Below are 22,500 nucleotides of genomic sequence, written 5' to 3' on the forward strand. Positions count from 1 at the left end.
TTAATATCCTACTCAATGTCACGAGCGGCACTGCAGATTTACTACCCTACTCTTGGAATTCGGAAAAGTGCATTACCGGCCAGATCCTCATAGGGGCGCTGTCTCGATAATGCAGTGTTCCCTGTTACAGACCGGTGTTTTCTTTTTTTTTTTTTTTTTTATGAATGGATTTTTCTGTTAGCCTATAGCTATGCGTGTAGCCGATCGCCTGAAATAGTTTTTGGGACGCTGAATTCAGTATGCAGTAAAGGATTATAACATCAGCCAATGGACATATGGATCTACCAGATGGCGATCGATAACTGGGAAATCCTTTTTGCAGTCCAACCGGCCACAGGTAAGAGCTATTTGACGTCAATTACAGCCCAATCGGGCCTTGTTTTGATAGCCATCCACCCGGTCAGCGAATTAGGCTACTGAGGCTAATGCCTTTATTGGTAATCAATAATCAGAAACAACGTTCCCCCTCCCCTTTCATGCATTCATGGTGGACTATGATACCGATCAAATGCATTTAGATTTTTATCTCTAGCTTGTCTATGGCCGAAACGCCATTCGATTTAACGTTATTAGCTTAGCGCCCTGTATCTCGCGTTCCAAGAAATATCCCAGAACATTCTGCTATAACGTTCATATTCAAGACGCTATAAAATGGGAACGTATTGATGAAAAAATTATTTGTTTAACACTTTCACTGCCACACACGAGATATCTCGGGTTTCCGATAGTTATGTTGAAAGCCACTCACGAGATTTCTCTGAATTTTTTATTTCTTTATTTTTTAGCGATCTGAAATCATATTGCATCACGTGAGCCTACCCGAGTATACCCGAGCACCGCCGGCGATCATATGTGGAAAAAAGCGCCCCCTATCATCTCCCAGATGACATAAGGGATTTTGGAATGGACTCAATGAAAATGGATGGGGAAAAAAATCCGGTACTCCACATTTTCCAGTCCACTGATCCAGCCGGGGTTACCACAGTTCATTCTGGAGCCTCTCAGCCCCGCGGAATCATGTGTACTACTGTATCACGTTGGATCCATACACTTATCGATTTTTTCTAATGGTGATCAGGAATTGGAATATACCAGTTGGATACCATCTGATGTCAGGTAAGGAATCTATGTTATCAGTGTTAGGATAATCAGACACATTTTTATGAAGATATAGGCTGTTTTGTGAAATGGGCTCTTTCGGTTTCACTGGAAAAGTCCAAGAGGAAATGAACACGGCGATTATCCGTGCGCGGCGCGAATGTGCTTGCGTGCACGTATAATATTGATCATCTAGCGTTTATTTAAAAACGATTCATAAATAGGCAGACGAATATCAACGTTCTGGAATATTCCAGTAAAAGACGATTATCACAGAATGGTCTAGAACAGTGGTTCTCAAACTGTGGTACGCGTACCACTAGTGGTACTTGAAAACATTTACAAAAAAGCACAAAAAAAAAATAAAAAAAAATTAAATTAAATTTTAAATTTTTTTTTTAAACATAACATCAAATTAGACACACAGGCATTAACAGTAAACATCCAGTAAAAAATTTTTTTGCAGTCAGGCCACTGAACTTAGAAGCAGGCCAGGCCAGTGTTTCTGGTTGCGGTGGCGCGATAGTTAGATAACCTAAGTGGGGAACAACCAGGAGATCACTGTGACAGAGAGTAATGCAGTCTAAACAGTCATAAATCTTTAATTCAACTTCAGCCCTGATCATAACCATTTATTTTTAGAATTTTTGTAATGTCAGATAACAAATCTGACATTACAAAAAATCCATCAAAATCTGTGTTGCTGCTAATCATTGACACATGCCTAGCCTGTAACAATCCCCCCCAGAAAAATTTACTTTGCATTTGATATATTGAAAATATTTTACTTTTTGTGTGTTTTTTTTAACAATAATTTGTGATGCCATCACACAAACTGGCATTTAAAGGGTAAACATTAAAAAATTTATTGAATATGTGTTTTCTTTTCTTTTTTTACAATAATTTGTGATGCCCATCACAAACACTGGCATTTAAAGGGTAAAAATTCAAAAATTCCTGCACCAGAATGCAGGAAATTAAGTTTTTGTAACAAAATAATTGTGTGTGTGTGTGTGTGTGTGTGTGTGTGTGTGTGTGTGTGTGTGTGTGTGTGTGTGTGTGTGTGTGTGTGTGTGTGTGTGTGTGTGTGTGTGTGTGTGTGTGTGTGTGTGTGTGAGAATGATGGACAATCGCTTGCTGTGTGAGAGAGAGAGAGAGAGACAGAGAGAGAGAGAGAGAGAGAGAGAGAGAGAGAGAGAGAGAGAGAGAGAGAGAGAGAGAGAGAGAATTAAGTACATTTGCTGAAATACAGTTGTTCTTAATTTTCTCACTTGCTATGTGAGAATGTTAGTTATTATGTTCTCAATGCCCCTTGCATTGTATGAGTTGTGTGGAAGCGTTTGCTAGTTCTAGTGCTATCCCTTTGTACATTGTGGCTGTGTCTGACAAAAGTTAACAATACATAATGGTATTAGGAATACATTTGCCTCCTGCGTGAACTGCGCATAGCTGAATAGACTGTATTTTAACGCCGGTCATATGGTGGTACTTGGAGAGCCAGCTACGTTCTCAGGTGGTACTTGGTGTAAAAAGTTTGAGAACCACTGGTCTAGAATGAACTGTTTTTATTTCAAAACGGGTGCTTTTCAAAATGCTCTGAAACGGAAATTAAGCGATAAAAAACCAATCTGCCTTGACAGCACTGACTGGAAAAGTGTTCTTAGATAAGCGACGGGCAGATTAGACACATAGCCATAATTTGAAACATAGATTAGGCGATATTAACGTTAACATTGAAGTGGACCGTGGCATCAAGGGGGTAAAAAGGAAAACCCGGCGTGGCACTCAAAGTGTTAAGGCATATTGAAGGGACGGTTTATAGTGTCAATTGACAATGAGAATGGACAGATAGCAATAATCGAAAGTATAGATTTAGCTCTACAAACAGCCTCACGCACAATGCAGTGGCGGCTGCTGGATTTTTCTCCACTAGGGGCGATATACCAAAACATTTTGCAAACATGTACCACGCAACCGACTCATGGCAAGACGTGAGCGATTCGACTCACGCTCACGGCAATGAATCGGCTCTTATGAACGAGTCGCTCAGCTGTTACTACAACAACACACAACAACCAGTCAAATAAAGTACAGTCTAATTCACAACTTGAAACACAATATATAAATAGAAAAGTTAGAAACAAAACTCGCTCTGTCTCCAAACACACGCAGAGAGAGAGAGAGAGAGAGAGAGAGAGAGAGAGAGAGAGAGAGAAGCGTTAGCTGAGTGGCTGAGAGAGAGAGAGAGAGAGAGAAGCGTTAGCTGAGTGGCTGAGAGAGAGAGAGAGAGAGCGAGAGAGAGAGAGAGAGCGAGAGAGAGCGAGAGAGAGAGAGAGAGAGAGAGAGAGAGAGAGAGAGAAAAAGATCGCGACTCACCAGCTAAGACAGAGTATTGCAAATCTACCTTGTTGTTGTTGTTAAATTGACAGCAGAGCAGGCAGCAGGGCTTGATAAAGTATATATCCACTCCATGGCATTGTCCATTGTGCATGTCCCTCCACACTGCATCCATATATAGCTTATAGCCAACAAGTACTGTGTGAGATAACAACAAATAGCTGCATCTCACAACAGCATGTTTAATTGAAACGTGGTGGGCTTGATAAAGTGTATAATCCGCTGTTGATGTATATCCAGACCACTGTCCACTGTCCAGACTGCATCCGATCCGCCATATAGCTTGTTAGCTGTTAGCACCACAACAAGACAGTACTTGATTTCTTTGTCCATTTCCGCGTCGAACAGACTGCAAACTACCTGGCGTTCTATCGCCATGCTCTAAGACAAACTCTAACCTTAACCAACTTTGAAAGAGTGCCTAAGCTTAACCGTCGAAAGAACTTGCAGTCACGCTCTAAGACAAATAGCTCGCATCTCAGTCACAACAACACAACTATCTTCTTTACCAAGCTAGAATTGGAACATAGAAATTGGATTCGGCCAATCAGAGATCGTCTCCGCGAAATGCTGCTACGGAAAAAAAAACTGACGTCGGCCAATCAGAGAGCGTCTCCGCGAAATGCGGCTACAGAAATTCTTGACGCTGCTGCCTAGACCGCTTCAAATCGCGCCCGGATTCCAACATAATAGTCATATTTCAACGCACAACGCACAACGCACTGATTGGCTGCGACGGATACAGCGATCAAACAGTGACGCGCACTCAGAGCGCTATTGCGTCTAGCCCGGACCGAGAAAAAAAAATAAAAATTAAATTAGTCACTTCCTGTTCAGGAAAACGAGTATTTTTTATTTTATATATTAACGTTATATTGTGCATTGGAAACACAAACATACTTAAAATGAGTAAATATTATTCATTTTAAACATGTTTATATTATTTATAGGGCTATAAAACAAAAAACTAAAAAATATTTTTTCTTGTTCTTCTCTCATATAACCAGGGCAGGGCCTGAGGGGGGGCGGCGCCCGAGCGCCCCTAGTGGCGAGCCGCCACTGGCACAATGAAACCTTATTATGATATGCTAGCCATATAGAGTGGGGCCCGTCTAATCCCCGTGGCCGTCAATGTGTTAATCTAAATTACATTTGTGATTGACAATCTTTGTTGTGATACTTTTATGAGCATCAACATTTATGTCATCAACATTTGATTGAAAACAAAATAGGCCACCACAAATGTGACCAAAACATTTAAAGGGGACATGCATTATAAATGGCTTTTTTCAGTGTCTATTTTTATAGTAATAGGGGTTAGTATCAATGGGTCTGTGTCTCTAAATACCATATTGGCGGATTGCTCTCATTCAGTTGATACAATTTCCTCCTCCATTTAATTAGGTCATTCTGATTTGTGTAAAGTTGCCCAAATAGTGCTAGGAATAGCAATGCATGTCCCCTTTAAAATTAAATGTATTTGCCATGAAGGCAAAATTATTTGTATTATTTCAGTTAACAAACTTTTCCATCTTATTTATATTGAAACATATTTTTTTATTATAAATTGTATAGTACATTTTGCTCTGGTAATCCAATGGAAATCCAAGATAATCAATTTTTTTTCGGATCAAACTGATCCCAATCCTTTGTTGTCAGTTTGAACTACCCGTTTTGAAGATTTGATCCAGATTAAAGCTTGGATTTGATTTCCTGATCTGATCGGATATCAAAGTGATCCTAATCCTGTTTTTTGGTTTTCAACTACCCAAAATCCAAATCTGATCCAATCAGATAGGGATTAAAAGTTTTGAACTCCTGGGCCCAGGCCATCAGGATGCTCAATGACTCTATGCAACACTAACCCAACCATCTACACTTATTGCACACACATCCACATGCACACACTCACTTTTTTACTGTATGAAGCACATTCTCAGGGGCTCATACAGAACCAAGCATTTCAATGTAATGTACTTTATACGTGACAAATAAAAGCAAACTTGAAACTTGTGAGATCTTATAACCATGCCCTCAGATATCCACGTCTCTGAGCGGATCTCGGCCTGTCTGTCCAACATCTCCGCCTGGATGACGACCAACCACCTCAAACTGAACCTAAGCAAAACAGAATTGCTCCACCTGCCGGCCAAATCCTCCCCCCTGACCGACCTTTCCATCATAGTCGAGAATGCAGCTGTGACCACGTCCCCGACCGCCAAGAACCTTGGTGTTGTCCTCGACGACCAGTTGAACTTCTCCACTCACATCGCAGTGACAACCAGAACCTGCAGATTCCTCCTGAGCAACATCAGAAGGATCCGCCCCTTCCTGACAAAAGAAGCCTTGACTACTGCAATGTACTGCTCGCTGGTCTACCGACCACCGCCACCAAGCCTCTTCAGCTCATTCAGAACGCAGCAGCCCGCCTGATCTCAAACCTACCGAAGTCAGCCCATGTCACCCCACTTCTCAGGGACCTGCATTGGCTCCCCATCGCCGCATGAATCCGCTTCAAGGTCCTCGACCTGGCATATCGTGCAGAGAAGGGAACGGCTCCCGCCTACCTCCGGTCAAGGGTCTCTAACTACACACCCTCAAGGCCCCTCCTCTCTACATCCTCTGGCCGCCTCATAGGCCAGGCAATCTGTGAGAAAAAAGGGCCCAACCTAGGACTAATTTCAACAGAATTAATTTGTGTTGTATTCAGCTCATGAAACCTTCCCATTTAACATACTAAAAATCTAGGAAAATCTAAGTGGTGGAACATTGTCAAAATCCATATAATCTGTGCATAGGTAAAAATGGATTTAGGGCAAAGATGTAGGTTTGAATATTCTACACAAAATGGAAAGAGAAAATGTTGCACAGTATACTTTCAGGAGAAAAGACCAGGCAGTTACCCTGGCAGACAAGCATGAAATCAAAGTTGATGGGGAGATGGTGCAAATCGCTCCTGAGCTTTTGTTCCAGCGCTACATGGCTGCTTCAGAACACATGGAGAACCGCAATGAAATTTTCAACCATGAATTGTGTGCACACCCTCCTGCATTGTTTGACAATATGGGGATGATGAGAAAAGCAAACAAACCAGCACATAATGGGCTCAACATGGACTACACCTGATGATAATTGCCCCTCACATGATGTTCAGTATGTTCTAGAAGACGGAGGCTCTCTCATGCAAAGGTTACCATGGCCTCGTGGAATGACCAATGGTGCCATTACAAAGATGTACATATAATATGTACAGAAGAAATATGGCCAATCAACTGTGATTGTATTTGATGGATATGAAGGCGGGGCATCTACTAAGGACAGCACCCACCAGCGTCGCAGGAAAGGACACATGGAGCCAACAATACATTTTACAGAAGTTATGATCTGTAAATCACAGAAGGAATCTTTTTTGTCAAATAAAGCCAACAAACAAAGGATGATAAATCTCATGGGGAGGAAGCTTGAGGAAGAGGGCTTCAGAGTTGTCCATAGTGATGGAGATGCCGACCTGTTGATAGTGCAGACAGCAGTGCAGGCGGCAAGAACACAAGTTCAAGTTTTCAAGTTTCTTTAATAGTTGTCATACAGAAGTACAGAATACTTTTGTACAAAATGCTTCTTACTGTTGCGCTCCAGAGACTGTGCAAGACAAGATAAGTATGAAATAAAAACATAGTAAAATTAGAAGTAAAAAAAAGAGGTCACAGTTTTCAGTTTAGACATATGTACAATGTTCGATGCAGAATAGACGTAGTTACCATACAATATACAATACTGTGCAGTGTACTAATATACAATACTATATAGTGCAAGGCAGAAATGGAGAAATGGGACGAGGTGCAATTTAGGTACAATTCACAGTAGGTGTACGAGTTGTAGTGCAAATCCTTTATCAATAAATATAAAGTGTAAGTGTGTTTGTGTGATCTAAAGTGTGGAGAGTGGGTGCTGCAGTGTGTTGTTTGTTTGAGTGAGTGTGTGCGTGTGGGTGTGTGTGCTGTGTGCATTTGATGGTTGTTGCATAGTGATTATTGTTCGTTTAGCGATTATTGTTCGTTTAGCAGCCTGATGGCCTGGGGATAGAAGCTTCTTCTGAGTCTTTCTGTGCTCGCCTTAAGACTCCGGTATCGCTTGCCTGACCGCAGCAGTTCAAAGAGGCAGTTGTTCGGGTGGCTCGAGTCCTTAATAATTCTCTTAGCCTTCCCCTTGCACCGCTTGATGTAAATGTTCTGGAGGGTGGGAAGCCCCCCTCCAATTGTGCGTTCGGCTGAACGTGTCACTCTTTGTAGTCTGCTACGGTCTTGTGCAGTGCTATTCCCAAACCAGGAGGTGATGTTGCCGGTCAGGATGCTCTCTATTGTACATGAGTAGAAGTTCCTAAGGATCTTCTGACTGACTTGGAACTTCCTTAGGCGCCTGAGGAAGTAGAGGCGTTGTCGTGCCTTCTTCACAACACTGTCAATGTGTGTGGTCCATGTCAAGTCCTCGGATATGTGGGCTCCGAGGTACTTGAAACTGTTCACTCTCTCAACCGGTGCCCCGTCGATGCTGAGGGGGCTGTAGTCCTTGACCCCCGACCTCCTGAAGTCCACAATCATCTCTTTTGTTTTGCTGACGTTCAGGGAGAGGCAGTTCTCCTGACACCACTGTGACAGGTTCTCTACCTCTTCCAGGTAGGCCCTTTCGTCGTTGGCAGAGATCAGGCCCACCACTACTGTGTCATCAGCAAATTTGATGATGGTGTTGTTGTTCCGCTGTGCTACGCAGTCATGTGTGTACAGGGAGTAGAGGAGGGGGCTCAGAACACAGCCCTGGGGGGCCCCTATGTTGAGCGTGATGGATGAGGAGGTGCAGTTGCCGGCTCTTACCACCTGGGGTCTGCCCGTCAGGAAGTCCAAGACCCACTGGCACAGGTCATAGTTCAAGCCCAGGTCCCTGAGCTTGGCTATGAGTTTGGAGGGGACTATGGTATTGAATGCTGAGCTGTAGTCGATGAACAGCATTCTCACATAGTTCCCCTGCCTCTTGTCCAGATGTGATGCTGCTGTGTGCAGCACATGGGCTATGGCGTCCTCCGTGGACCTGTTGGGGTGATATGCAAATTGCAGAGGGTCCAGGTTGATGGGGAGGGAGGAACAGATGTAGCCCTTCACTAGCTTCTCAAAGCACTTCATGGCTATGGAGGTGAGGGCTACAGGGCGGTAGTCGTTGAGGCAAGCGGGCGTAGATTTTTTGGGTACAGGGATGATGGTGGACTTCTTCAGACAGGTGGGGATGACAGCCTGTTCCAAGGACAGGTTGAAGATGTCAGTGAATACCGGGGCCAGTTGGTCGGCACAGACTTTTAGGACGCGGCCGGGGATGCCGTCCGGTCCTGCTGCCTTCCTGATATTCACTTTTTTAAAGATCCGTCTCACCTCATGCTCTGTTACCCTGAACACTGAGTCTCCATCAGCAGACCCCCCCCCCCCCCCATTGCCGTGGTTTGTAGGCTGGTGTTGTTATTCACAGCCTCAAACCTCGCATAGAAGGAATTGAGATCATTTGCTAAGGAGATGTCACTGTTCAGTTTGAGGGGGGTTCCTTTGTAGTCTGTCATTGTTCTGAGGCCCTGCCACATGCCTCTAGAGTCAGCCTGTTCAAACTGAACTGAACTGAACAAGATACTGTTGTTGTTGTTGGTAAAGATACAGACCTGTTGGTACTGCTGTGCCACCATGCAAATGTAGAAAGCCGTAAGGTGTTCCTTAGACCAGAGCCCAAACAGGCTGCAAAAGAGATGAAAGTGTGGAACATTCACAACCTAAAAAAAATACCTAGGTAAGTAACAATGCCTGCGATTGTATCCTCTTGCAATATTGGGTTGTGATACTACATCAAGTGTCTATGGGTTTGGCAAAGGCACTGCTTTGAAGTTGATCAGAAAAGATCCAGACTTTCAGAAGCATGCAGCTGTTTTCAGCAATGAAGATTCAACAAAGAGGGAAATTGAAGAAGCTGGCCAAGCTGCAGTTCTGACTATCTACAGCAGTGGAAAAGAGTATAACATTGATCGCCTTCATCATGAATGATTTTGTCAAAAGGTTGCAACAAGTTCAATCTTTGTGCATCCTCAAGTGCTTCCCCTACAGCATCTGCCACAAAGTACCACAGTTTCAAAGTGTACTTGCATGTACAAGACTGGCTAGGTCGGGCAGGACTGAGTCCAGCTGATTAGGGCTGGCATCTGGAAGACTCATTCCAATAGAAATTGACCTTCCTCCATGAATTATTTTTATTTCTCTTATTACTCTGGATTATATACCACAAAACTGAACGTTATTGGCATATATTGGAGCGCAGTTAGTTTGTCTCCCCTATTGTGAACATTTAGCAACCATCCGATTTGAAATCAGTTTAAAAATGGCGGAGCTGTCGCAATAATAAAAAACCTACTGTACATACAGTAGATTTCATTCTCTGTTTATGCAGCCATTTAACACAAACGGATGACCCTCATGCATTACAAATTTGCATCAAATTCAAAACAGAGTGATGCACAAAATAACTTAAAAGAAATAATCATTGATAATTATCAAATCTCGTAACTTGGAATATACCTGTACACCCCTCTGTATTACTGCTAAATGATGTTTTTGAGTGTGCAGTACATCCACAGCTAAAGAGATTGGTTTTTATCGGGTATCACAGTGGCTAAAAAGCTGATAGCATCACGATGGTTCCAACCGGAAAAAATTTGCCGAAAGGTCTGGATTATTACATATCTCGATGTGATCTATCAAGAAATATCTACAGCAAGAATTTTGGGTCTCAATGAATCCAAAATGACATTGTGGTTAGAAGTGGTGGAGAAAATAAAAGCTAGCATATAATGGTAATGTCTGGTTAGGAGCGAGGGAAAATGGATGGATTATCCAATGGGGGGTCCGGGGGGGGGGGGGGGGGGGTACGAGCTGGAGCATATGTGTGTAGGTTTTTAGATAACAGGTATTAAGGGTATATCCTATATATGACAATTAACTAAAATGTGATTTCATTGGATGTGCACTGTCAACTAATGCTTGTGTATCTTATCGTGTGTTGTCATGTTTGTTTATATGTTTGTTTAAAAAATAATAAAAAAAATTAAATACAAAAAAAAAAAAAAATCATTTAACACAATGAATAAAGTGTGCATGAAATAATAGGGGAAAGAAAACGTTAGGAACTTGTTACATTCACCCACACAAGGGCTGAGGACTCACCCCCCCCCTCTCTCTCTCACACACACACTCTCCCAGCTCTATTTTTCTCTTGCCCCTTCCTCATCTCTTTCACCCCCCCTCTCTCTTCTCTCTCTCTCTCTCTCTCTCTCTCTCTCTCTCTCTCTCTCTCTCTCTCTCTCTCTCTCTCTCTCTCTCTCTCTCTCTCTCTCTCTCACACACACACTTCGAGTCAGAAACAAACATAGTATCAATGAGAGTATCAATAATACACCTGAGTGAAGTCTAGTAAAACATTATTATAATTCTTTGTCCAAAATGTTAATTGTGCGTTAAAAAAATAGTGGTGTTAAAGGAATTGTGCGTTAATAACGCGTTAACTTTGACAGCCTTAATATATATATATACTGTATATTAACTGTATATTAACCTCTCTCTCTCTCTCCATCTCCCTCTCTCTCTCTCTCTCTCTCTCTCTCTCTCTCTCTCTCTCTCTCTCTCTCTCTCTCTCTCTCTCTCTCTCTCTCTCTCTCTCTCTCTCTTCCTCTCTCTCTCTCTCCAGTGTAGCTCTCCTCTCCCAGGCCTGAGGAGTCAGGATACGTGTTGCAGAGGCATAGGGAAGGCCTGGGGCATCAACGAGTGTGTTCTGTGTCCTCCTAACAAAGGTACACCTCTTAAATACTTTCTCTGAACCTGCACATCAAATCACATGTACATAGGATTCAGATATTATAAAGGTTCAGTATGCTTCTGATATTGGCTTATTACCAGTATATATTACAAAAAACATATTCTGTCCCCTACCAGAGACTGTCTGGCTACCTATTACAACAGTGACATAACTAAATCACACTGTCTGGCTATCTATTGCAGCAGAGATTTAACTAAACCTCACTGTCTGGCTATCTATTACAGCAGAGATATAACTAAATACCACTGTCTGGCTACCTATTACAACAGAGATATAACTAAATAACACTGTCTGGCTACCTATTACAACAGAGATATAACTAAATAACACTGTCTGGCTACCTATTACAACAGAGATATAACTAAATAACACTGTCTGGCTACCTATTACAACAGAGATATAACTAAATAACACTGTCTGTCTACCTATTACAACATTTATATAACTAAATCACACTGTCTGACTACCTATTACAACAGAGATATAACTAAATCTAGCTTCTTCTTGGCTATTGACAACTTTATGAACATGCCCGATGCTCACAAATACACACTTTCTCTCTTACACATACACACATACACACGCTTAATAAAAAAATATACACTCTCTTTCATGCCCATCCTCCTCTCTCTCTCTCTCTCTCTCTCTCTCTCTCTCTCTCTCTCTCTCTCTCTCTCTCTCTCTCTCTCTGTGTTTCTGTGAACAAAGCGTTTCCATTCGTAGAATCCTGAAGTTTTATGGTTGTAATATTCTGGACATATTCCATCAGGACCTTACATAACCATCTGACATTATCACACACACACACGCACACACGCATGCACACGCATGCACACACACACACACACACACACACACACACACACACACACACACACACACACAGTATCACAATGTTCTGTTGCAGAGCTGACTAACAACTAAAGAATGTAGCTCTGTTGGACTTGGCTTTAACACACACACACACACACACACACACACACACACACACACACACACACACACACACACACACACACACACACACACACACACACACACACACTCAGAGAGACTTGGACTTGGAAACACACTCTTTCTTACATGCATGCATGCACAATCACACACACATACTAACATATACACAATATTGATTAGAAATTCGAATTATACATAATTTACGCACACACACACATATTATGTACATGCATGCAATGAATACACACACACCACATCTCTTAACACACAGGGGTTGTAACCGTATTGGATCAGTATATGGCAGGAAGCCTCTTGGCATCTCAGGGGGCTTTCTCACTCACCCATTCGGGTCCGTTCCGATCCGTTCTGGTCCGATCCGTCTCTGAGTGCGAACTCCCCCCCCCCTCTCCCCCCTCTAGTTTGTGTACACACTTCAAGTCTTGGTGCGCTCCGGGTTCTGTTTACGGTTTGCGTTTTGAGCGCGTACGCTTGCCGTATGCGATGATGTCACCCTCGAAAATGTAAACACAGGAAGTGTTAACATAGCGCTGGATACTGGATGCTGAAATAAACAAATAACCAATAAATATGAAGTTATATTTGAACCTCTGTTGTCAAGCCTTTTCAATATAACCCACCCCCTTTTCTCACGAATGGATGCTGTTGTAGAGTCCGCGTTTGAGCGTTTCCCAGGGCTAACGCTAAGCTAACGGCTAACGCTAGTTAGCTTAGCCTATTACTAGTCTAGTATAGCCACTGTAGCACTTATTTTTCAGCAAAGAACGTGCAATAAACAAAACGGATACATTCACTGTGTGTTCTGCCTCTCATTTGTTGATGAAACAAAACTAACATCAACACAATTGAACACCAAAAGCGGAGTTTAGTCTCATCGGCGCATATTTTGTTAGCTTACATGCTAACGTGAATGGAATATGCCAGTATAACAGTATAGCTAACGTTAGTTAGCCAGCCAGCACCTAACGGCTAACGCTAGTTAGCTTAGCCTGTTCAGCAGCTAACATTACCCCATCGCTCGTGGCAATTATATTGCATGTCATTGATCTACTGGTCGACCACGGCCGACTGGTTGGGCACCACTGGTCTAATGCTGGAAATAAATGCATTCGAACAAGAAACCAATGTATAGACATAGCAATGGCAAACAAAATTGCCAGGCCTAATGCGAGCCAGGGAAGTGCTGTGCTTTGTAACGTGGCTTCATGTTTTCATCCACTGAGCTGTGAGGCTCCACATGCTTGTTGTTGAGGTCTGAACTCGCAAATTGCCCATAAATATCGTTTTTGTGGGTATTGTCCAGTTGTTGCTGTGTGGTTTTATCTGCCCAAAATTCAAGCAAGCATGAAAGCATTACAGAAACGACATTGTGTGTGTCACGCCCCCCGCTCCCACTGGCCCGCACCCGAGACCACCTATTTCATCGGTCCAGGTTCAGTTCCCCCGGGGACGAATCAGCAGGGGCGGGGATGGGGGGGAGCGTTCTCACTCAGACGGACACACCCCTTTTGGGTGCGAAACGGCGCTGATTCGACCCCGAATGGTGAGTGAGAAAGGCCCCTGAGCATATCACATCAACTGTCAAATCAGAATAATGACACAATGCCTTTTAATAACTACCCCACAACTATTAACCATTAGATAGATAGATAGATAGATAGATAGATAGATAGATAGATAGATAGATAGATAGATAGATAGATAGATAGATAGATAGATAGATAGATAGATAGATAGATAGATAGATAGATAGATAGATAGATTAGTGTTGTTACTTTCAGTTAGAGACAATCTAGGACTCATTAGTGATGTTACTGTCAGCTAGAGACTTATATATGACCTCATTAGTTATGTTACTGTCAGCCAGAGACTTATATATGACCTCATTAGTTATGTTACTGTCAGCTAGAGACTTATATATGACCTCATTAGTTATGTTACTGTCAGCTAGAGACTTATATATGACCTCATTAGTTATGTTACTGTCAGCTAGAGACTTATGACCTCATTAGTTATGTTACTGTCAGCTAGAGACTTATACATGACCTCATTAGTTATGTTACTGTCAGCTAGATACTTATATATGACCTCATTAGTTATGTTACTGTCAGCTAGAGACTTATATATTACCTCATTAGTTATGTTACTGTCAGCTAGAGACTTATATATGACCTCATTAATGATGTTACTGTCAGCTAGAGACTTATATATGACCTCATTAGTTATGTTACTGTCAGCTAGATACTTATATATGACCTCATTAGTTATGTTACTGTCAGCTAGAGACTTATATACGACCTCATTAATGATGTTACTGTCAGCTAGAGACTTATATATGACCTCATTAGTTATTTTACTGTCAGCTAGAGACTTATATATGACCTCATTAGTTATGTTACTGTCAGCTAGAGACTTATATATGACCTCATTGGTGATGTTACTGTCAGCTAGATACTTATACATGACCTCATTAGTTATGTTACTGTCAGCTAGAGACAGTATAGGACCCATTAGTGATGTTACTGTCAGCTGTGTGTCTGTCTGTCTGTCTGTCTGTCTGTCTGTCTGCACAGCGACATTGATTTCTTTTAACAATTCCCTCTTCTCTGCTTTTCCTTGCCCCATCATGTAAGAGATGGACTGATGGTAAGGGAGAGGTAGAGACAGAGAGGGGCAGCGACAGAGATGGTGAGGAGATAAAAAAAGAGACTGAAAGAGAGAGAGAGGAGAAAGGAGCGAGGGATGGTGAGATACAGAGAGCATTATGTTTGTCACCCCCTTTCGGAGTCGTTGACCCAGAAACATAAATAATAATGATTTTTAATAATAGTCCTCTGACTGACCTAAACCAGACCTCAAATAATGATTTAATTTCAGTTTGATCTGAAGCAGACCTCGGGACAGGTTGTCACGGTGACGGGCCAGGACAGAACAGCTGGTCTCTGGGAGAACATTCCAGGTTCCACGTTCTACTGGATCCTAATAGTTGTTCTATTCTCAAACTGTTCTCTTCCTTCTGCTGGGGGTTCTGTGCCTCACAGAGGGGCACCTCAATGGCAGCAGCTGCACGAAAGGTGTGCATCCTCTGCTCAGATGTTCTGGAAGCCTGGCCATATTTATTAGTTACAAATAATGATGTTGATCAGTAGAGTCCTTTCTCAGCTCAATCCACACTGTTTCCTATACTAGCTATGGCCACAAACCAGGGGTGCAGCATCTCATTTCCCTAGTCAGTGTGAAGCAGAAGGCAGAGGCAAGTAGGCAGTAAGCAGAAGACTAAAGATGGCGTCCTGCTACACGGTGGGTAAACACACACCTTTTCAAACCTGTAGACTGTTGTAACGTTGCTCAATTCTTTAATGTTGCTTAATTAAAAGAATGATCAACCAATAGTATGGAGTCAGCCCAACAATATAAAATAGTGCCATCTGCCTACAGATGGACATTACAGGTATTTAAAGACCGGACAATATCATTGATATAAAGTGTGAAAAGGACTGGTCCTAAAATCGAACCTTGCGGGACACCTTTTGTTATTGATAAAAATGCAGATTGAACATTACCCGCTTTCATGCACTGCTTTCTATCAGAGAGGTAGTGGAAGCATTAGGGTCACACCCAATACTCAGCAGTCTATGTAAAAGCAGGGAATTATCAACTGTATCAAAGGCTTTTGACAGGTTGAAAAACAGAGCAGCACATTGCTTTTTTTTTATCGTTTATACATTTGTTAGCAGATGCACATGATTATATTCAGGTTTTATGGCTTAAAAGCTACCCAAATTCCCATTCTTATTCACTGACATGCAGCTAATTTTCATTTTCACAAATCACTGCAAAGTCAATGGGGTCAAGCTCCTGTCTGTACAAGCTGAAGCTCAGTGCACGCAAAATAGATTTCAGAGCTTCAATCAGCTTGTACAGACAGGAGTGGGACCCCATTGACTTTGTATTGGTTTGTGGCTAACTAGCATGAGGAACAGCATCGATCAACATCATCATTTGTAAGTAAGAAATATGGCAAGCGTTCCAAAAATCTGAACTATCCCTAAGGTGGACCAGCCAAATGAGCATTCACAAATGTTGATTTCAGTGGGAATGACCGTAACTATCAACTCAGGTTCTTTGGTCTCTGCCTTTAATCTCAACAGGTCCACCTTAACTGCTAATTTCTTGTGTGGCACCAAAGAAAAATCTTCTTCATATACTTCCTGTCTTCCTGTGTGTATCTGAGTGCTGGTGTCATGGTGGGTGTTTAATTGATTAATTGATACAGTGATTATTATCAGGTCTTGGCAACAGTAGCTGCCCTGCTGGCTTTGACAGAGCCAATGGAACACAGTGTGTTGGTGAGTCACACATTCACACACACACACACACACACACACACACACACACACACACACACACACACACACACACACACACACACACACACACACACACACACACACACACACACACACACGCTCACATGCACAAACTACACAAAAATCGAAAAAAAACCAGTATGTTAATCAATCGTTTTAGAGGACTGTTTTCAGTGTTCACTTATGTGGAATAAAAACGTAATTTAATGTGAAATTATGTGCCTCTTCCACATACCGCATTGTGCCAAATATAAGACCATGTTTTCCCCCACAAATTATGGAATGTGAGGTTGTCTTATAATCAGGCTCTAGAGATTTGAAATGTCAGGGACGGACGTCTCATTCCACTGTTGGGGACTTCTGAATTTCCTGAAGGGGACACAACATTTTCCGTGTATTGTATTTTGCTGTGCTGTCTGGCACTTTAAGATAAGATAAATATGCACTTACATATTTAGAATGTATCAAGATGAATAGATACCCCAACAGCAGGTGCACTTACACTTCACAACAATGCACTGGCTTTATCATGTATCACAGTGGATGCAGGCTATGATAGTAGTGTGTCAACATCTTCATGGCAGGTGGAAAAATAGCTAAGCTAACGTTTCTCTCCATTTCTCTCCCAATCACTCACAGCACACACACATGCACACTCGCACCTCATAAGTAGTAAATAGGGACAATAGCAGGTTTGCCCCCAAAGACACAAAACCTGAGTGAGTCTTGTTGCAAAGCTTACAGATGACCCCCCAAAACACACAACCTGAGTGAGTCCTGTTACTAAGCTTACAGATGACTAGGCATGTGCCGGTATGACATTTTGATGGTATGATAACCTTGGGCAAAAATACTACGGTTTCGCGGTATATAACGGTATAAAAAAATCTGCTTTTCTGTAAGTGTTATTTATGAATGTGTGAAGACTGTCTGTATTACACACAGAGGGAACTGTCTGACCACTTTCAAACTAAGTACAGAATAAAAAATACTTCCAAATAAACGTTCATGATTATGTCAGAGTCAGAGATTTTATTTGCCATGTATGGACGAATCCACATTGGAATACAGGTACAGAGCAACACAGTGTGTCTACAACTAGTCCAATACAGGAGCAGAGTAGAAACAGCACAGGAAAAAAAACACAGACAGTATTAAAGGACAAATGCTAAGGTTGATATCAACCAAGTTCCAAGTTCCCCTAAAGTGCATATCATAGTAAAGTGCATAATGCATAGAGGCACAATTTACAGTAAAAGTGCATATAATCAAAGTGCGTGATGCACAGATACACAGAAACAGCACTTCCACAACCTGACTAATAACACACCAAAATAAAATAAGATAATATACAAATCTAGCCTTTGGAGTTATTCAGGCTGCGCACAGCACTGGGGAAGAAACTCTTAGTAAACCGAGAGGTAGAGCATGTGATAGAGCGGTAGCGTCTGCCCGACGGGAGGGGGACAAAGAGGCCTGCGGCTGGGTGACCAGAGGGGTCGTTGATGATGCCAGAGGCACAGGAAAGCAGCCTGGCACCATATATCTCTTCTAGAGCTGGCAGGCTAACCCCAATTGTCTTGCGTGCGAGACGCACAATTCTGTTCAGAGATTTCTTCTCCTTGTCTGTAATGTTACCAAACCATATAGTACAGGAGGAAGTAAGAACGCTCTCAATCACACAGCGATAGAAGTTATGTAGAATCACCCTGTTATTAGTGAACTCTTTCAGTTTCCTAAGAAAGAAAAGACGTTGCTGGGACTTTTTAACAATAGTTCTGGTATTGGAGTGCCAGCTCAGGTCATTTGAAATAGTGACCCCAAGAAATGTAAAACTGCTCACCATCTCCACCTCTGAGCCATTTATGGTAATGGGGAGATGGGATACCTTGTCTAAAATCAATGACTAGCTCCTTCGTTTTGGAAGCATTCAGGGTGAGGTTATTGGTCTCACTCCACCTAACTAGGTTCTGCACCTCTGATCTGTAAAATGACTTGTCATTTGAGTTTATACGCCCAATGACAGTGGTATCATCAGCATACTTTACTATCAGATTGTTATCATAGGAAGCAGTACAGTCATGAGTGCAGAGAGAGAACAGTAAAGGGCTGAGAATGCAGCCTTGTGGCAAACAAGTACTTAAAACAATTTCATCAGACATATTGTTTCCAATCCTGACTCTTTGAGGTCTCAAAATGAGTTTGTGGATCAGATTAGATGGAATAAGCGTATTAAAAGAGCTATAATCGATCAAAAGCATTCTAACATAGACGTTTTTCTTATCTAAGTGTTCATACACAGGATTAAGAGCTAAGGAAATAGCATCATCTACCTATCTAATTTTCTTGTAGGCGAACTGCCAGGGATCAAGACAGGTAGGAATCTGACCTTTTATATAATTCAGCACTAGCCGCTCTAAACATTTCATTAAAACTGAGGTTAGAGTTCCGGGGTTGTCACCAGCTTGGCTGGCCGTCTGCACTGATACAATTGGCTGTATCAGAGGGTGGGAGAAGCTGGCGGGGTGGGTCCGGGTCGTTGTAAACAGCGACTCCTACAGTTCGGTCGGGGCGCCTGCTAAGCGCGGATTGGACGTGAGGGGGATTGTGTGGTCCTCCCACACGCTACGCCCTCTCAATGAGAATCCGCGCTGCCAGGTGAAAAGAAGCGGTGATTGGCTGGACGTGTGTCGGAGGAAGCACGTGGTAGCCTCCACTCTCCCAGATGATCTGACTGTGGGGGGTAAGTGCGCAGCGATCAGGAAGGGACTGGGAATTGGCATACGACTAACATTGGGATGGGAGAAAATCGGAGGAAAAATGGAGGAAAAAAAAAAAAAAAAAAATGAGGTTAGAGCAATAGGTCTGTAATCATTAAGACAAGTCACAGGTGATTTCTTAGGAACCGGAATGATAGTAGATTCCTTGAAGCTCCTTGGAACAAGGCGGCGCTCCAGTGACATATTAAAAAGGTCTGTGAGCACAGGGGCAAGCTGCTCAGAGCAGAGTCTGACGGCCCTGGGAGGAATGCCTCACGGGCCAGTGGCTTTCCTAGCCTTAGTACTGGACAGGACCTTGCACACCTCATGTTCTGTGACAGTCAGCCCAGACAAGTCACTGGAGTTGGAAGGAATAAAAACAGGATGCTCGTGTTACTTTCATCAAATCTGGAGTAAACGTTATTCAGTCTACCAGTGATCACCTCCAGCGGAGGCGAGGCCCCTGGGCTTGTAGAAAGTGATAGTGTTCAGGCTACATGTATAGGCTACATGTCAAAAGGGCAATATGTTTTGTTAGTGTAATCTACTTGCACCAATGTATGTTATATAGCCTAGTAATATTCTTACTGGATTAAACATACATAGGCTAACCAGGCTAAACAGTTGACATTTATGACAGGCATTTTCCGAAGTTCATGATTCGAAATGTTTACCGCCGAAACCTACCATCTGAACGTAATAGTGGTTTTGACACTGCAATGTTTTCAAACCGAGGTAAACCGTGAAATCGGTAACCGGCCCATGCCTACAGATGACCCCCCTCCAATCTCTAGAGCACTAATATAAGACAACCTCTTATATTCTCGTCTCATATTCGGGCCAATACAGTAATATCACTAAACAAAGGCTTTTTTCTTTAGTAATGTAAACACCACACTGAGTGAGTGAGCCTCTGTGTGTGAATTACTGAGTGAATGAGTGAGTCTATATGCATTTTGTGTTTGTTGGTTTGCGTGAACTACCTACCATCTATCTGTATGTGCGTCAGTACACCTACATTCCCTGGTTTACTGTTTGTGAGTGTGAGTGTGAACATGAATTCACATTCCTGCCCCTGTGTGTGTGTGAGTGTACATGTATGTGTGTGTGTGTGTGTGCGTACATGTATGTGTGTGTACATACATGTATGTGTGTGTTTGTGTGCATGTATGTATATATGTATGAATGTGTGTGTGTGTGTGTGCATGTATGTGTGTGTGCGCGCGCGTGCCTGTGTGTGTGTGTGTGTAGATGTGAATGAGTGCGTCCAGCCTGGTCTGTGTGAGAATGGACTCTGTGTGAACACCAGGGGCAGTTTCAGCTGTGTGTGCAGGTCGGGGTTCATCCTCGACGCCTCGCACGGAATCTGCATCTGTAAGTAGTGCACGCACACAAACAACGTTCCAGAACGCCTTGGCATGTCGGAATGCCGCTGTCGTCTCAGCCGCCGGCTTGGGAATGAACCTGGGAATAGCACAGATTCTGGGATTGGTTTTCCCCAAACGAATCTCGGCACCGAGCTCATCTTTGCTCCAATAAATGGAATGTTTTAAGATAAATACACATTTGAAATTGATCTATTGAACGTCAATGGGAACTATTTGTTCTTGGCTATTTTGGGACTATTTGTTCTTGTTTTTGGGTGTTAATTGCTGACATTACTAGGTAAATAAAGCTGTGAGATCCCTCTTGCTCCCATTGAAAATAACATGAGCTGTATTGAACTTATTTTTGTAAATTTACTAATTTACTAATTTACCAAGTAGCTAGCTAACAATAGCAGAAATGAAAGTGAGAACACCAAATTGCAAAAGTCAGAATTCAGAATTAAGATATTGGGCAAGGGAGGGACATTTTGCCGCAACCGCTACATACAAATGTTATCTATATCACCTTTAAGGAAAACACATTTTCTCTCCATTTCTCTTATTTAAACACATCTTTTTTAATAGTGCAACTGGACTCTTTTATCTCCATTGAAGATCTGTGGAGCTGAGTTGTTTTGGTGCAGAGATGTTTGGGAGAATCAAAGCGGTCTGGTTATTCCAACTGGCATTCGTTCAACTGGAGGAGACGTTGTTGTGGTTGAATGCTGGTTCGCCTGAAGGCTTGTCTGCTCTGTGTGTGGGCCTGGTGGTGTGACACCATCTGCCGGTGGGACTCTCTCTTCTGGAGAGAGGTGTGTGTCGAAGGCAAAGACAAGCTTTTATAGTTTGTGTAAAGGAGATCCAGCTCTCTCTGTCATGTTCATTCTCTTTCTACCATTGTCTCTCAGTCACTACATCTCTCTCTCTCTCTCTCTCTCTCTCTCTCTCTCTCTCTCTCTCTCTCTCTCTCTCTCTCTCTCTGTGCGTGCTCAACGGCTGTGATGCTGTGAGTCTGTTGGTGAATGCAGCTTCTGCCTCCTAATGACAGAAACATATCGCCCTCTCTCACCTCCCGTCTACAGCCTTGTTCTTGGGAAAGCCAACGTCTTGGCTCTAATGATGTTATTATTTCTCTGTCTGTCTGTCTGCAGTGCTGGCTAAAGCCTGAACACCGGGGCTTTTTCCTTTAATCAGTTGGTGGGAGTGCTCTCTCTCTTGATCTCTCTCTCTGTTGATCTCCAATGCCTCTCACCCCCTCCTCCCTGATACCAGGCTTGCTCCATGGTGTAACATTTAACTGCTTTAAATGTTGTCTGATCTATGGCCTCTCATTCGCTTTGCATTACTTTCTGAGCTTCGATAATCCAATCACATGACAGAAAACCTAGGCAGAAATGTCTTTTCCATGTTAAACCACTAATGAAAAGACGAGTTTAACAAGGGTTTTATATATTAATATATAACAAATTAAATAATATTCTGCTAAAAAGAAGTTTAGTAAGGGTTGTATCTTATAATATATAACAAATGAAAGTTTCTTGTATTAATTAGGGCTGGGACTTTAACGCGATAATTTCTATTAATAAAAAATACAGAAAAATGTGTATGTTAAAAGAAAATTAAAAATAAATTGTATTGCTC

General features: G+C 42.4%; 1 protein-coding gene across 6 annotated transcripts in view; it reads left to right on the forward strand.

Moving 5' to 3' along the window:
- Window positions 1-22,500, forward strand: part of ltbp4 (latent transforming growth factor beta binding protein 4) — a 219,225-nt gene that overhangs the window by 59,834 nt on the left and 136,891 nt on the right. For 5 of the 6 annotated variants that reach the window (XM_084334973.1, XM_084334977.1, XM_084334974.1 and 2 more), the window contains exons 4-6: window positions 11,260-11,362; window positions 16,653-16,712; window positions 20,744-20,866. In XM_084334973.1, the coding sequence (XP_084191099.1) occupies window positions 11,260-11,362; window positions 16,653-16,712; window positions 20,744-20,866 (286 nt within the window). The remainder of the gene's footprint in view (window positions 1-11,259; window positions 11,363-16,652; window positions 16,713-20,743; window positions 20,867-22,500) is intronic. The other variant, XM_084334978.1, reaches the window with a different exon arrangement.

Source organism: Notolepis coatsorum, assembly GCF_963971535.1.
Source record: "Notolepis coatsorum genome assembly, chromosome: 1".
In the NCBI taxonomy this organism is placed as follows: Eukaryota; Metazoa; Chordata; class Actinopteri; order Aulopiformes; family Paralepididae; genus Notolepis; species Notolepis coatsorum.